Below are 16,586 nucleotides of genomic sequence, written 5' to 3'. Positions count from 1 at the left end.
ATAGCATCAAATCTAACCAGGAAATCTGAACTGCAAACAAAAGAACTGTCAGTTGAGTGCTTTTTAAAATATCTTCCTCAAGGCTCTGTTTCCACAGACATTTAAAAATAAATAAAAAAAACTACAGACAGACAATTCCTTTGTCTGCAGACCAGATTTCCTGGCTATGGTTGATGTTATGGCTGTGACTCATTAGAGTGGTAAAAGTATTACCATTCGCTGCTCGCAGGAGACAGTACAGAAATCTAGGATTTTCAGTACAGTGATTTGACAGGACTATATGACTAACTTCTCTCCCTAAAAAAGGCAGAAATTATGAGTTCATGTTCTTCCAAACTCAGGTGTTTTTGAATGGGGAAGAAAGTGAGTTTTAAAAATCAACTTTAATTTGTTTTTTAATCTTAAAAATTGCTCTGCAAATGCTTCCTGAACTAGGAATGGAGAAATAAACTGTCCAGTATTATAGTCCCCATATTGCAGATGGAGAGTGGTGAGGCTAAGAAATACTACGCCTGTATTTCAGTAAGCTGAAACTACTGATAGTGATTTATGACAACTATGTAATGTAATCCACTATCGACACCCCTATATTTCAGATGTGACATGGGAGCTAAGTTGATGGCTTAAGATAACTGTTGGCCCAATCCTGATGTACAGATGTGCCAGCGGAACACATGTTCTGCCAGCGTAAGCTGTCGCAAAAGCACCATAAAGCACTTTGTGACAGCATTGGTAGCCAGTGCACTGGTGAAAATGCCATAGCCTTCCCAAGTGGGCCAGTGGAGTGAAAGACACATGCTGAATCAGGTAAGTTCAGCACAGGAGCGGAGGAAGGGTGGGGAAGGGCAGCAACAGTAGAGGATGGATTGGATCTGGGAGGGGGCATGATCAGCGGCACTAGCATGCACTGTATCCTATCCCCATTTTTGGACATGATCTGCCTGCACAGATCAACTTGGCTGCACGGCATTGATATAGCTGGTGCAGGTCCAAGCTGACTTATAGTGGCTGCTGGGGCTTACCCAGGGGCAAGGGGACAAATGTTTTCATACCCTGAGGAGATCTCTAGCAGCTGAAATTCTTCCACAGGCAACAGAGTAGCACATCACTGTGTGGGAATTTAGTTAGGATTGGGCTTTCCATCATGCAGTAATCCACTGCTTATGCCCATATTGAAGACTGGAGTGGAAGTTACAACCAGCCTCTATAATACTAATATAATATATAATACAGTAATACCTATACTTACAGTAGTGGCTGAGGTTATAGTCAGTGGCTTCATCAACTTTATTAAAGGCTTTACAAACTGTCACCTATTCCATCTTTATCAGTGATATCCTATGTCATGAATACAGGTCTGCATGGTAATAGTACACAGTACATGCAAGTTATCAAGATGCAGACAGATGGTATAGCAACTATAGGAAATACAGATATGTGAAGTGAACTCATTTTGTCAACTTGTGCCTATGTTTAATCACCTGAAAGAATCACACAGCCACATTGAAAACATGCTGGAACCAGGAGATAACACTGAGACAAAGTCAGGGCACAGCAAAGGTAAACTGAGTAACTCCCTCCCCCCATTGGCCCCTCCAGGTCAAATCCAGCACTCACCTGAATGCAGGTACTTCATATGCAGGTACACTGTGCTTTTACTACTTAGGGCTCAATCCTATCCAACTGTCAGTGGGGCATCCTGGATTAGGGAGGCAGTCATGGAGCCCTGCTCAAGATAAGGGAATGTTTGTTCTGCACTGGAAACTGCACTTGAATGCACTGGAAAGTTGGATAGGATTTGGCCCTTAAGCCACCCCAGAAGATCAAAATGGGACATAATCCTATGCACATTTTCCTAGGAGTAAACCCTACGGCACCGAGGTTGCAATCCTATCCACACTTACATGGGAGTAAGCTCCATTGACCATAATAGGGCTTACTTCCGAGTAGACCTGCCTCGGATAGGACTCACAAGCACCTTATTTCTAAGTAAGCACCCATAGGAGTGTGCTGATGGGTATGTTAACCTGGAGTACTCTGCAAAGGGCTGCTACTGGCTGAGCTCTCAGTCTCAACCTGCAATATTTCCATTGGCAGGACGTGTAAAAATAAAAGTTCCTGAACAAAACTCATGTTTGCATCAACTACATCTGAAATATTATGACCGTCTGTCTTTATTGCTACCTATTGTTCTGCAAGGAGTGGTAACACGGTGCTGACCAGTCATGCCTACGCTAAACTCCTCCTTAAAGGAGGCTTATGGGCAGTTGTCACTTCAACTCAGACTAAAAAAAAATGAACTAGGAAGACTCGTCTTCAGACCATGAGTGTGCACCTCTAGACCCTGGGTTTACTATCTCTATGCTTCCGAACGTCTCTTTGCCAGACGGCCAGTAAAGCAGGCGTCCATACGCTGCAGTGTTCTCGGAAAGGCGGGCTTTACCGTAGAGTGATGTCCTTTCCCACTAATGGGCGCCTTCCCAGGGCCAATATAACAATCTCATTGGGCGCTTGCAACTAATGAGAAGGCGGGAGTTGGAGGAGTGGCGTCGGGTGCAGCCAATGAGCGGCGAGGGTTTGAGCAGGGCGGCTGGAGGGGCGGCCGTCGTGCGAGGCGAAGAACGGCCGTCGGGGTCGCGGCTGCTGGCGGCGGGGCTGAGGGAGCGAGCGAGCCTGGTGCGCCCGCCATGTCGCTGCACGGGAAGCGCAAGGAAATCTACAAGTACGAGGCGCCATGGACCGTGTACGCCATGAACTGGAGCGTCAGGCCCGACAAGCGCTTCAGGCTGGCGCTGGGCAGCTTCGTGGAGGAGTACAATAACAAGGTGGGCACCGCGGCAGGCGCGTGGGGAGGAGGCGTGAGCGGCTGCGCTCCGTCCCCTTCCCCGGCGGCCTCGGTCGTCGCCGTCACGGGGTGGAGGCTGGAGGGCAGGAGGAGGCTGCGGCACTCCTTCAGGGCGCCTCCCCCTCGGGCAGGGGAGCCCCTGTGGGGGGCGGCTGGCACGGAGCGAGCGAGCAGTCGCCACAGCCTCTGCACTGCTGCGTGGTGGGCAGTGGCCACGGGAGGGCTGGGTGGCGTAGCTGGAGGGGGGCGGAGCACTCAGGCTGGCAGGGAAGTGGGCGAGCTGCTCCTCCCTTCGGAGCCGTTCCCTGCCCCCTTCCGCCGGGAACGGCTCCGAAGGGAGGGGCCGCTCGCCCACCTCCCTGCCAGCCTGTGTGCTCCGCCCCCTCCAGCTACGCCACCGGCTGGAGCCTTTCCCAGGCTGAACGGAAAGAGCAGCAGCGCCTTTCAGACCAGCGTTCCAAGCTGAAGCTCCTCCAGGGGAAGGGCGAGCCACTGGGTGTGATAACTGAGAGACCAGCATGTGCTGGCTCCTGTAGGAAGGACCACAGGTGGACGAGGCAGCCTGTGGAAAGGGCCCGGGGCCTCCAGACACTGGGGGAAAGGAGTGGGGGAAAGTACAATGCCGCCATTTTCAACCGATGTGCCGTGGCACACTGGTGTGCCCTGGATGGTCTGCAGGTTTGCCCCAGGAGTTTGGAGGAGGATCCTTGGTTAGTATGGTCACTGGGGGATGTGAGCCCCTGTGGTCAGTGCAGTCTGCTTTGTCCAGACCTTTGGTGTGCCTTGGACAATTTTGGTACCTTGTCAGTGTGCCAGGAGATGAGAGAGGTTTAAATCGCTGGCGTAGTGCTTTTGTGCCAGGGGGTAGAAGTGCAGCTGTGGGGAGAGAGCAACTGTGCCTTGGGTGGAGCAGCCATGAAAGCATGGGGGACCTGACTGGGGACCTGATTCACTGCTGTGGGTGCTAAGCCTAAGGAAAGGAGTCTAGGCCAGGGGTGTCAAACATGAGGCCGGCCTGTCAAATGCAAACCCCCTCCCCCCAAAAAATTTGAGATATTTATATCCAGCCTTTCCCATACTGATAGAAATGCCCAAGGCAGCTTACAAAACTTCATAGTGGAGTACAAATGAGTTTTTCTAATAATTGTTCTATGGGCAATCTTAGATCCTTTCTCTTCCAGATGGAATCCTTCACAGCGTGGTCATTGCATTTGGCACCTGGGTGTGCCTTCTGAGCTTCCGACAGGAGCAGTTTTAGATCGACCAAGCTATAAACCAGTGGTTCTCACACACTTAGCAGTGGGACCCACTTTTTAGAATGTGAATCTATCAGGACCCACCAGAAGTGATGTCATGAACAGAAGTGACATCATTAAGCAGGAACATTTTTAACTATCCTAGGCTGCAATCCTACCCACACTTACCCAGGAGTAAGTCCCATTTGCTATCATACACATAGTAGCTTGTTAAATGTACAGGTCTGTAACATTTCCCCAAATACAGTCACATGCCATGGTAGCATCGGGTCTAATATATTAAAAAAATTGAAATGAATGGGGACCTACCTGAAATTGACTCACGACCCACCTAGTGGGTCATGACCCACATTTTGAGAAACACTGCTGTAAACAGCAAATGCTCCTGGCTCTGTTGTCTTCTTCTGGCTCTGTTGTCTTACAACAGCATTATCAGTTTTCAATCTCGCATCTAAACTTCAACCAGGATTGCTCCTGCTTCATATTCTTTAGGCAGCCTTCTGCTCAACCACCAGACCATGCCCCCCTTATGTGGCCCCTGTTTCAATTGGATTCTCCCTGCTTGATAATTGGGCTTTTTCATATCTTGAAAAGATGAACAAGATTTGCACATGTTCTCGTCTGTCATTTGCAGCTAATGAGTCTGTGTGAGAACAAAGTGCTTACTTCTGCTTAATGATGTCATTTCCGGCACTCGGCAGGCACCATGAACACTAACTTCAGCCCTCTGTATGAAACAAGTCTGACATCTCTGGTCTAGGCTGTTCAGGGAACCACAAAGAATGGTAAAGCTGGAATGGGGGGGAGCAGGAAGATCGGTTTAATTAAAGTTGCCTAATTTGTTAACAACTGACCACCTAGAAAGGAGTGTGTGAGAAATTGAGTGAGTAATTTCAAAAGCATTGAAAAAGTCATATACTTATCTCCTTAATACTTTGTTAAAGCTAATGGCTTACTTGACCCAGGGATTCCAAGACTGTAAGTATATGAACTGGAATAACTTCTTATTATAGGTCCAACTAGTTGGGCTGGATGAGGAAAGCTCCGAGTTCATTTGCAGGAACACCTTTGATCACCCATATCCCACTACCAAGCTCATGTGGATCCCAGACACCAAAGGAGTTTATCCAGATCTCTTGGCAACCAGTGGTGATTACCTGCGAGTGTGGCGAGTAAGTGAATTGTTTAGAAGGAATTTTTCTAGTTTCTTGAGACCAAGGTCACTAGTAGGCCCTAGAAGTGTTGATGCTGTGTAATCTGACCAGTAACTGGTGGATAGGAAACTTGGAACAAAAGGGTAAGAAGCTCAGTTCTACTTTTTGTTTCAGCCATCTAATTCTAGGGAGGTAGTGAAAACTCTATGTGGAACCATTTTTGGGTGGATGTGGGTAAATAAATTGAAGTTGAATCCAGATTGGTGGTGGTGCAGTGGGAGAAATGGGCTGCTTTAAGTTGTTCTTGCAGCAAGGAAAAGGTTTCTCTGGTTCTTACTGCCCTCTGATTTCTCTTCCACTCTGTATCCTTCTTGCTTAATGTCTCTTTCAGAATGCCGGGCTGCAGCACAACTGTTTTTTTCAGCAAGTGCAATGCTGTCCCAGACAGTTTCAGTGGAATCAGCTGAGGCATAGCAGTGTCATGTGGTCTCTGTGACAGTGGGGCCAAATACCAACTGGCCTACTCCAAAATACAACTGGCTAAAAAGCACTGGACCATCATAATGTGCTGTTTATGGGGCATCTTTTTTCACAATGGTTTGGAAGCTTCAGCTGGTCCAGTATGCCACCACCTTGAACTGATGAGTTGGCAAGGATGTTTCAGGGATGAGTTGATGAGAGCATGCACAGCACCTCCCATATTGGCTTCCCTGCCCCTTGAGTTCCTTATCCTGCACTCAGCCCCATGACTAACAGAGATCTGGGTGGCCTTCTTTGTGTCAGCTGCTTGGATTCCTTACTCTGAGAGACCCTTACAGGTCCCACATTTGTGGTTCTTAAGAAAAAGCTAAAACATTTGTATTTGGAAAAGACTTTCTAACTCTTTAATTTTTTTTAATGCTTCTTTTCATATATATAGATATTGAAAAGGTATGTGGTGCTAATTTTTTGTATGAGCTAATTTGAATTCTTAGGAAAGTGGTATAAAAACTGAGTAGGCAAAAACAAAGTATTCCCTTTGTGTAAACCATTTGCAGATAGTTACCATTCAAACCTAATTTGATTTTATTGGTGCTTTAATTAGAATAAATTTTTCTTTTGACAAATTGAACTTCCTGTAAATCACAGTGAAAAACGACACATTGTCTTCTTTCTATATACTGTATTATTATTATTAACAGTATTTATATACCGCTTTTCAACTAAAAGATCACAAAGCGGTTTACAGAGAAAAATCAAATAACTAAATGGCTCCCTGTCCCAAAAGGGCTCACAATCTAAAAAGATGCAAATGAGTACCAGCAGACAGCCACTAGGACAGACACTGCTGGGGTGAGGTGGGCCAGTTACTGTATCTGGGCCAGTTTACTGTACTGTAAAGTTCAGTATCTTTGATGCAGTGGAACATGAAAACTGTTTTCTAGGGCAGGGCATAAAAGTGGTGCGCATATTTTTAAGCGATTATTGAAATGTGTTGCCACAGGTGGGTGAAACAGAGACCAGGTTAGAGTGTTTGCTGAACAACAATAAGAATTCTGACTTCTGTGCCCCACTAACATCTTTTGATTGGAATGAAGTGGATCCTTATCTATTGGGTAAGTCTGGAACACGAATTTGTGGAGGGGTGGGAATCAAAATGAAAAATATTGGCATTCTGAATTAAGTAAGGTAGAAAAAAAATTGCTATAATAAAATGATGGTTGGTGACCCTCAGTTATAGCAAGTTCATCTTGGGTGGGCTTTGAAAACTTTCTCATGAACAAAATTCTCTAGAGTAAGGAGTACTTGGAGCACTTTGCTCAGTCTCTTGGGATTTGAGTTTTTGCCAGAAGTCCTTGAAGTAGAAAAGCTATACTTGAGTTAAGTGTTTGCTGAAACCAGGAAAGTTTTAACATCTGCTGAATCGACCAGAGATTGTCCTAAGTGGTGTGCTGCAACTGCTATGTAGATGTTCAGAGCAGTCAGACAGATGCTTTTCATGTTATTTCTACAAGCTAAAAGATACAAAGCTTCAGCTGGATGATTTCAAGCTGATTATATTGTTCAAAACACTAACTTCAAAAAAAATTTGCTGAATTTTGCATTTTATAACTATCACTCCATTCCTGCACATTTCAGTTACATATAATATGAAAAATACCTGGGAATATTAAAACGATTCATTCTATCAACTATTATCAAACTAGCCTCTGCTGTGGTTGGTCAACTGACCAAATACTGTATTAATTGCTAGCTGATTGCTAGCAATTGCTCCACTGTCAAATATTTCATGAAGTCAGTGGAACCTATGCAGGTGGCAGCCTACCTTTTTAATCATGTAATGATTTCATCTGACAGCAAATGGGGTTGAGGACTTCTTGTTAGCCCTGAAAGAATCGGCACCCCGCCACCCCAGTTGATGCACAAATATTCCTTGCCAGGGGCTAGGGAAAAAAGAATTAATTTACATTTAAAATTTGAATAAATGAATATATTAGAGATGGAACTTATATGAATGAAGGTCTTGCAAAGGTCAAAGCAAAACCAGCCTTTCCTTTGCTGCCACTGCTGCATCACAGATGTGAAACAGCAAGTAGTGGAGGGAGCCCTTGTCCCACAGCTCAGGTGAGAGGTCGAACAGTTGTCCTCACATTGAGAGCAGTTGTGTTGGGCCAGCACGGGCTCCAGCAAGTCTCTGAAGGACCAGAGGCTCATTGGAAACTGGGGGCTCCCCACGGGCTGGATTGGGAGCCCTTGAAGGCTGCAAGTGGCCCCTAGGCTGGGGTTTGGGCACCCCTGTTCTAGGATAAAAGCCAGGAACTGTTTAGGCTAGCGAATATAGATCGTTTTTCATTCATTTACACCAGAGGCTTTCAGACTGGGGTGTTGCAACACCCCAGCCTGAGGGCCCTGACCTCTTTCCCCTTAAGGGGTGGGGGCACCGAGGAGGCAGCAGTGCGATCCCCAGGATCGCCCCGCTCAGGGGGCTGCAGGGGCTTGGGTGCACTTACCAGAGCCTCCTGCAGCCTCCTGGGGGTGCGGGAAGCCCTGCACAAGCCTCTGCAGGGCTTCCTAGATCAGCAGAAGTGAAAGTGGAGCAATGGTGCTCCACTTCCGGTTTTGCAGAAGTGGAGCGCAGTCGCTCCACTTTCACTTCCTGCAGGCTGGGGAGCCCTGCAGACGCTCGCACAGGGCTCCCCACACTCCAGGATGGCTGCTGCGGGGACTGATGAGTGCATTCCAGTCCCTGGAGCTCCCCTGAGCGGTGTGATCCTGGGGATCGCATCACTGCCTTCTCCCCATCCCCGCTGTCTCCCCCCGCCCCCGCAAGGACTTAATGCAGGTTTCACACTTCGGAAGAGTTTAAAGATCACAGATTTATACCTTTATTTGCATAATGTTATAGGTTACAGAGAATTAGCATTTAATTTCATTGAGCCATAACAACTGTTTTGCAAGTTGTACGGGTTGTCCCTCGTTATCCACTTGGGGTCCATTCCAGAACCCCTAGTGGATAAAAAAAATCCGTGGATAAACAGTGGAAAAATAGACTTAAAGATCCACTTCTAGGTGTCTTGCCCCTCCATTGCTCCTAATGGAATAAGGTCTTGCCTCAACATCTGCAGGAGTTTGAGTCTGGGAATCCCTACTGATACCATAAAATGTGTTTTAAATAAAAACAGTTTAAAAAATTAAACTGGGTACCTTTACAATTGTGGCTTAAAAACAGCTTTTTTCACTATTGTAGAGAGGCAGTCAGCAATTGGAAATGCAAAGGACCCCCTGCCTTTGCCTGGTTCAGCTGAAGAATGGAATGATCTCTTGCATGACTGTCTCTGTACAACAGTAAGAAATGCAGTTTTTTTAAACTAAAGAGATGCAGTTTTTCCCCTTCTCCCCAGCACATTCCTTCTCATTTGCAGTGACCATTTGTGTTGAGTCAAATTTGTATATAAAAAAATCATGTATAATAAGGTTGGACCTGTATAAAGATTTTCTAGAGTTCTATTTTGTCTACTATACAACTGGTCAATTTAAATAACTTTAGAATGATCGTGCTGAAACATGGAACTAGGATTCAAGCAATTACTACCGGGTATACCAACTGTAGGGATGTAAAACATTTTAAAATAGCAGTTAAAAAAAAAAGTGATTACCTTAATTTACATTTTAAAAATAACCTGAAGATTACACTTGTCAGAACATAGAATTTATTAAGTCATTAAATCCATCTGTACAAACAGAAAACCATGGGAGGGAAATTTTTGAAGTTGCGCATTATGAATTTATTTGGTATAGTGAGTCATGTATTTGTTGCATCTAAGCAGAATTGATATAATTTGTGGGGTTTTCTCCCCTCCCTTACTCTAGGCACTTCTAGTATTGACACAACTTGCACTATCTGGGGCTTGGAGACTGGTCAGGTCTTGGGAAGAGTGAATTTGGTGTCGGGCCACGTCAAGACCCAGCTGATTGCCCATGACAAAGAGGTGACAGCGCACTTTTCCTTCTCTCCATTGGGGCATTTGAACTTATATAATTAGGAAAACATGTTCTAATCTGTAAAGTTGCCTGTCTAGTGTGAGGGTGCTATTAGTACAGCATACCAGAACTGAGTTCACCTCTCTATAGTAATTGGTTGGTTGTGAGGAAGGAATACAACACAAAAAAGCCATTTGGCAGAAGAGAAATAGGAGTAAGAGCCCTGAGAAATTCCTTCTAGGAAAGCTTCATCCACAAAAGTGGCTATTCCACTGTGTAAGCCAGTGCTTTTCGCTTAACTCAACAGACTTGACAATATACATTTGCAGTACTTCTGAATTTGCTTGATACTATGCTATGATACCAAACTTCTTTCTTCATTCTTCCTGACAATGGGACACAACATCATTGCAATTCTTTTCTGTCCTTTGCCCCGGGCAGGTGTATGATATTGCATTCAGCCGTGCTGGAGGTGGTAGAGACATGTTCGCATCTGTTGGTGCTGATGGTTCAGTGAGGATGTTTGACCTGCGACACTTGGAACACAGTACTATTATCTATGAGGATCCTCAGCACCATCCATTGCTTCGCCTTTGCTGGAATAAGCAAGACCCTAATTACCTAGCAACTATGGCAATGGATGGCATGGAGGTGAGCTGTGAGAACCACATGTTGGTATTTTGTTTGGGGGAGTCTTTGTATGGTATGGTAGCAGTTTGTATGGTACTGCTAGGTACCATATCTGTTCGGGACTCTTTGCCTCAATAGCTGCATTTTCTGTCTATAGGCAGAATACCTTGTGGTCACCCTGTTTGCTTCAGAAATTTCTTAAAGCTGCCTCAACTGTATGCTTCATACAATATGACATAGGGCACATGTGCTTGCATCAAGTAGGGATAACTGGAACACATGAGCAAGCTGGGCCTGAAGCAAGTGCTCACTGTCATGGTTGCACGTTCAGGTGAACTGGTCTATCCTTATTCATTGTAGCATCAGTTCAGTTGTGGTTTGTCCTCATCCAGCTACCTTAGCAAACTGGTCAGCCCATGTTGCATTAAATAGACTTCCAAGTATGTATGCAACAAAATATACAGTCACCCCTCATCTTGGGCACATTGACTTGTATGATTTCAACTTCGTATAGTTGGTGAATCAGAAAAACAGCAGTTTAAAAATTGCAGGTGATTCTGTCCTCCATTCCACTTCCAAATTGCATGCCTGACAGTGAGATTAGAGAATGAAACTGTTGTTCCTTCCTGTCCTTCCCTGTTGCTTGTAATTTTTAGGAACAGTATGTATTTTTCTGATGTAAGATTTTCAAAGTAATATTGAGTATATATGTGATTTTAACTTTATGTGCTAATTCTAGAATGTATTCTAATGTATTCTCTTACATCTAATGTTACATTCTAATGTAAACTCGAATGTATTCTCATTCTAAAAATGCATTCCCTACAATTCCTACTATTTGAACTGTATTATAAGAGAATACAACATTTTATGACAGAGCTGAGGACACTCAAGACACTTGACTGATTTGGGGCCGGGGGGGGGGGGGAACTGCTGTATTTTCCTTGCTTGTGCTATCGGAGAAGATATAGAGTGTAATGTTTAGGATGTTCTTAATTACAAGGCGGGTGTGCAGTATGGTTGCTTCGTATCCTGCAGAGATTAGGCAAAGAAACAAGTTATAAAAGCTATTGGGAGAGATGGTGTCGATCTTTGTCTTCTGATCCCCCCAAAGCTGCTTTGCTAGCATTATTCCTGGTATCATTTTCCCTTCTAAGGTGGTGATTCTGGATGTCAGAGTTCCTTGTACACCTGTTGCGAGGCTGAACAACCACAGAGCATGTGTGAATGGCATTGCTTGGGCACCCCACTCCTCTTGCCATATCTGCACAGCAGGTAAGTAAGAATAGTTCTTATCAACCTGTTTTCATTTGGGAATTTCATGCCCTGGAGTGGTTGGGTGATTACCTAGAGCTGTGCTTTCCTGAATTGGAGCCAGTCTTGAGTTACTCAGGTCATTAAATAAATCTCCTGCATTGTACAATTAATGTACAACAAAGTGTCCTACATAAGCCAGGGCTAAAAACCAATAGTGGCAATAAATCCAAGTATGTTACTTGAATTTGCTTTCCTTCACTTCTGAGTATATGGATTGCTTGAACTATTGTGGACAGAGCTGGCTTTTCCTTAGCTCTAATTCTGCTTTTTCACCTTTTGCAGCGGATGACCATCAAGCTCTTATCTGGGACATCCAGCAAATGCCTCGTGCCATTGAGGATCCAATCTTGGCCTACACAGCAGAAGGAGAAATCAACAATGTACAGTGGGCATCGACTCAACCGGACTGGATAGCAATCTGTTACAATAATTGTCTGGAAATCTTAAGAGTGTAAAAACAGCTGTGTTGTAGGGAAAAATGGAACAGATGGTTATTTGCCCTCACTTATATAAAGTTAAGAACAAAATTCCATCCAGATGTTGCCACTTGCTCTCGTCAACTTGTTTTAGAAAGGCTCAGAACTGGAGTTATTGGGTCTATGTTACTAACTCTTCCTCTTCCCCTTGTTACTCAAAAAATGCAGGAATGAACTGAGCCTTTGGGGGTTTGAATATTTCTTTAAACTGAAATGCATTTGTGACAGTCACTTATGTTAAATGAGGAGTTGCTGTCATTAGCAACCTTGCAGAAACAATATAAGCTACTGTAGATGCCTGAAATGTGTTCATCATTCTAGTGATGGGATACCAAGTGAACTTCCTATTTAGTAAACAGTTATTTTCTGTTTCTCCCTGTTCTACCTTCCTTCCCCCATCCAACCCAGTCTTATTTCTATTAATGCTAGTGATGAACCCTGAAAGGGCTTCCTTTGCAATTAAAGGTCTATTTCTATGAAAACTGTTGTTCAGTGATTCACAAGGACATTGCGTGTTGTGACAATTTCTGCAATATCTATATTTGGCTCATGCAGAAACCAAGGACCTAACAGTCATGCTGGACCCTCTTTCCCTACCTCCCATAAATCTAGTATGCCATTAGGTCTCTGCTCTCATCACTACAGTTTGTCCTTCATTGTCTCTTTCCTGATTTCCCCCTCCCCCAGTAATGTTTTAACTTGGTGTGCCATGCTAACTTGATTATTGGATAGTAATCTTATATCCTCCTTTCTATCCACCCCATGTGAAGTCCACAGTCCTCAAGTAAAACCAGTGTGTGAGTGTGGATGTGTAGATGCCTGTGTAGCATCAAAGTAGTTAGTGCTCTTGGGCACCTGTGTGCATGAATGTTTCTTTTTACTGTTGCACTCCCCCTGCATTTCATTCCTCACTGAAATGTAGATACCACAAGTGATCTCATTGACTTTGAGGTGCAGCAATTGTTTTCTGAAGATAAGCAGTGTTTTCAATTGTGCAAGACTGTTTCCCAGAACTGTTTATCTCAGCAATGAGATGTATGTAGCATTATACAAAATTCCTTCCCTAAGGTAGTGTAGAAAACATGCTTAGCTTAAATGTTGATGCTTCTATTCATTAATATATGGTGGCATGAATTTTCTAAGAACTTTCATAATATGACCAGGCACAATTTGCTAAAAGATACCCAAGCTTCTCTTCTATAGGTACATTGGGATGCTACCTCTTAACTCCTGCATCAAGGCATGCTGAAATTTCATGGTATCATCAGCTTATTAGTGATAGCTCTTCTTTGCAACATTAAATGTGAATGTATTTGTGATTGTCCTCAAGTACTTCTCAGAAGTTCTCATTGGATGGTAATGCTGCCTTCCCCAAAGGTTATAAGGGAGACCAGAAATGATTACATTTTAGATGGTTTATCCACAATAATATAAGGCATTGGAAGAGGGAAGTGTGGTGAGAAGACCCTTTCAGACATCACCACCAGTTATGTACATAATGAGATGAAAGGAAAAGTGGCAAACCTGTCTGTTTTGTAGTACTTCAGTACAGTGTTGTGAGAAATTTGGTAACTGGTGTATAAATGTTGATCAAAACAATACTGACGACTCTTGCCCCAAGAGGAAAAAAGTGCCCAACTCTTTCCGTCTCTCACCCACCCATTGCCAACTTTTCTCGTTAGGACATACTAGAAGGTTGTTAATAGTCCCATGGATATCAAGGGATTATATTCAATCAATATGTTCCTGTTCAGTTTGTTTATGAGTTGAACAGCACTGATCAAAAGCACTTGAGTCAGGGGCATGAAGTAAATTAAGGTTGTACTCAGTGAAGCAGTGAAGACCTGCAAATCTATAATGCACTTGCAAAACAATTTAGGAGGTGTTGGGTTATTGATCAAGTGATGAGTATGTGGTATCTCTTTAAAAGGAACAAAGATGTTACTGTACAGGATATTAATCTGAACTGAAGCTTTTTTACTAACAGTAGTAAACTGTAAGATGTTCACTTGTGTACTCCTCCTGTTGTGATATTTTCCTAAAGGTGTGAACTTTGTAGCATGAGTGTGTAAAAGCCCCAGATTCTTTTCTTTCAAATAAGCAATAGCAATTTATGTTCCTTTTTTGGTTTTGTCTAGGATGTTGCATATATTTTCTTATTAAATATTGTTTGGCAAAGTTATTGCTGCACTAGATTTAATCTTCCCTTTATGTGGCAGACTGTGGTTAACTTGTTGCAATATTCCCTTTTTCTTTTTATGGAGAAATTATAATGAAATGGACTTGATTTTGAACATCTGATTTCTGGAATTGTATTGAAACACTGTAAAAAATTTTAGAACAGTTTTTTTAAAAGGTTGAAATAGAATGCTGGAATTTTTAAAATGTTGATCTTGCTTCCTGTGTAGACTTTAGTTTGTTCCACTCCTACTTCCCAGTGTGTGTTTTGCCTTTCTTACACTTTAATAAAACTGAACATTTCTAAATTGTTCACAGTGTTGTAAAGATAAAACATTTGGGGTGGGGTAGGCTTAAATAAAAATCAGGTTTGTCCTTTTTATGTAGCCTGACTTTGTTTACACAGAAGTAAGAATATTTCTCAGAAGAAAGTTCTGGTCTGCTCACTTCCTTGAGAGTAAATGGGCAAAGGATTACAATGTGGTACATGTGCATGTACTCAGAAGTAAGTCGAGCTATGTTGAATGGGACTTACTCACCTGGAAATGTGTTTAGGACTGCAACCTATATTTACTGATTTCAGTAAATATAAGTCTTCCTGAAATGTTGACTAGCATACCATGTCAAAAGTAGTCCAATATAGAATAGAAATCAAATGTTTGAGGTGTGTGTAGTCTGAAAGAGAGAAAAACTACATGCTAAAGAACAGCTTGATGGTGGGTACAATCCTATACACCAGTGGTTCTCATGCATTTAGCTCTGGGACCCACTTTTTAGAATGAGAATCTGTCAGGACCCACCAGAAGTGATGTCATGACTGGAAGGGACATCATCAAGCAGAAAATTTTTTAACAATCCAAGGCTGCACTTAACCAGAAGTAAATCCCATTTACTATCATTGTTAAAAGAATATACATAGTAGCTTGTTAGAAGTACAGGTCTGTAATGCAGTCACATACGATGGTAGCATCAAGTCTAATACATGAAAAATAAAATATTGAAATGAATGGGGACCCACCTGAAATGGGCGACCCACCGTTTGAGAAACACTGGTGTAGCTTATTTGTAGGAAGTTGTCAGAACTTTACCGGAGGTGGAGCAGCAGGCTGTAGCCACAGTGGGGGGAACGTATCTTTTCAGACGGGACAAAAGTTCTGATGCTCCGGTAGTGTGGCCACGTGGGGTCGGGGAAAACATCTGTGCGAGGCCTCTCGCTGATTGGTGAAGCGGAGCCTCCTTCTCCCCGCCTCTTTTCCTGTAACTGGCAGGCGACAGTTGTCGCGATAGTAGCGGCAGCCTCGCGATTGCGCATGCGCCCTTGGTGCGGGGGCGAGAGGCTGGTTTTCTCGGGGGCAGTGCGCATGCGTGGCTGCGAGAGGCTCGTTCGGGGATCTCTGCGCTCAGGAGAGTTCTTGCGGCCGAAGGAAGGCCCGGTCGACGGAAGGCGAGCGCGGGAAGCGGCCGCCGCTCCTTTAGGGCCTTGGGACGGGGCTGGCTGCGAGGCTGAGGCGGGCGCCCGGGGCCAAAGCACTGGAATGAGGCGGCGGCGGAGGCGGTTGTCGTGAGGAGCGGGCAAACGGCAGCGAGAGAGGCGGGGGGTCGACTGAGTGACGGCGCGCGCCTCACACGCCCCCTCCCCCATCGCCGAGATGGGTAAGGGAGGGGGGAGCGCAGCGCTTTCGCGTGAGGGAAGTGGGGCGCGCCAGGTCAGCGCAGTGTTGACGTCACTGGGCGCAGTGTTGACGTCACACAAGCCTCGCGCTGTGGGGGTGGGGGTGCTTGGCCCTAAGCGGGAAGACCGCCGGGGGGCTGCTGAGGTGGCAGCTGCGGGTGTGTGCAGACTGGTTTGCTCGCGCTCTTCGTCACGGGGAGGGCACCCCGTCTGGAGGGCGGGCTTCTGGGCGACAGTGGGAGGGCTTCAGTGGGAGGTGCAGCTGTGATGAGTGGAGCTGCGGTCTGGTATTTAGCCCTCCTCTGGGGTGTAGCAGCTGCCCTGCAGAGCACTCCACTGTTTCCGGATCTCTGCAGTCCCAAATTGTGTCACATCTGCTGTTCATGTAATTCCACCTCTTGCACACGGGCAGTGGCGTAGCTGGAGGGGGGCGAGGCACTCAGCCTGGCAGGGAGGTGGGAGGAGCCACATCTCTTGGCACACTGGGAAGGTACTCAAATTGTCAAGGCGCACCGTCGGTTTTTTGACGATTGACAAGGCGCACCGTGCTGTTGGTGGGGGGCTCACATCTCCCAATGGCTCTACTACTAAGTGACC

At 44.9% G+C, this 16,586-nt stretch overlaps 2 protein-coding genes across 2 annotated transcripts in view; both read left to right on the top strand.

Annotated features, from left to right (window-relative positions):
- Positions 1-2,576: 2,576 nt before the first annotated feature.
- On the top strand, positions 2,577-14,630 carry DCAF7 (DDB1 and CUL4 associated factor 7). The gene is made up of 7 exons (XM_066631269.1): positions 2,577-2,825; positions 5,115-5,273; positions 6,739-6,850; positions 9,606-9,724; positions 10,158-10,367; positions 11,504-11,621; positions 11,946-14,630. The coding sequence occupies exons 1-7, from the start codon at positions 2,688-2,690 to the stop codon at positions 12,116-12,118; spliced, it is 1,029 nt and encodes a 342-aa protein (XP_066487366.1). The 5' UTR covers positions 2,577-2,687; the 3' UTR covers positions 12,119-14,630.
- Positions 14,631-15,693: 1,063 nt separating this feature from the next.
- MAP3K3 (mitogen-activated protein kinase kinase kinase 3) overlaps positions 15,694-16,586 on the top strand; it is a 59,542-nt gene continuing 58,649 nt past the window's right edge. Inside the window, exon 1 of the mRNA XM_066627901.1 lies at positions 15,694-15,970. Coding sequence (XP_066483998.1) covers positions 15,967-15,970 — 4 coding nt within the window. The 5' untranslated portion in view covers positions 15,694-15,966. The remainder of the gene's footprint in view (positions 15,971-16,586) is intronic.

This window comes from Tiliqua scincoides, chromosome 5 (assembly GCF_035046505.1).
Source record: "Tiliqua scincoides isolate rTilSci1 chromosome 5, rTilSci1.hap2, whole genome shotgun sequence".
Taxonomy (NCBI): Eukaryota; Metazoa; Chordata; class Lepidosauria; order Squamata; family Scincidae; genus Tiliqua; species Tiliqua scincoides.
Note: the sequence above shows the minus strand (reverse complement) of the source record. Positions and strands in the feature narration are given on the sequence as shown.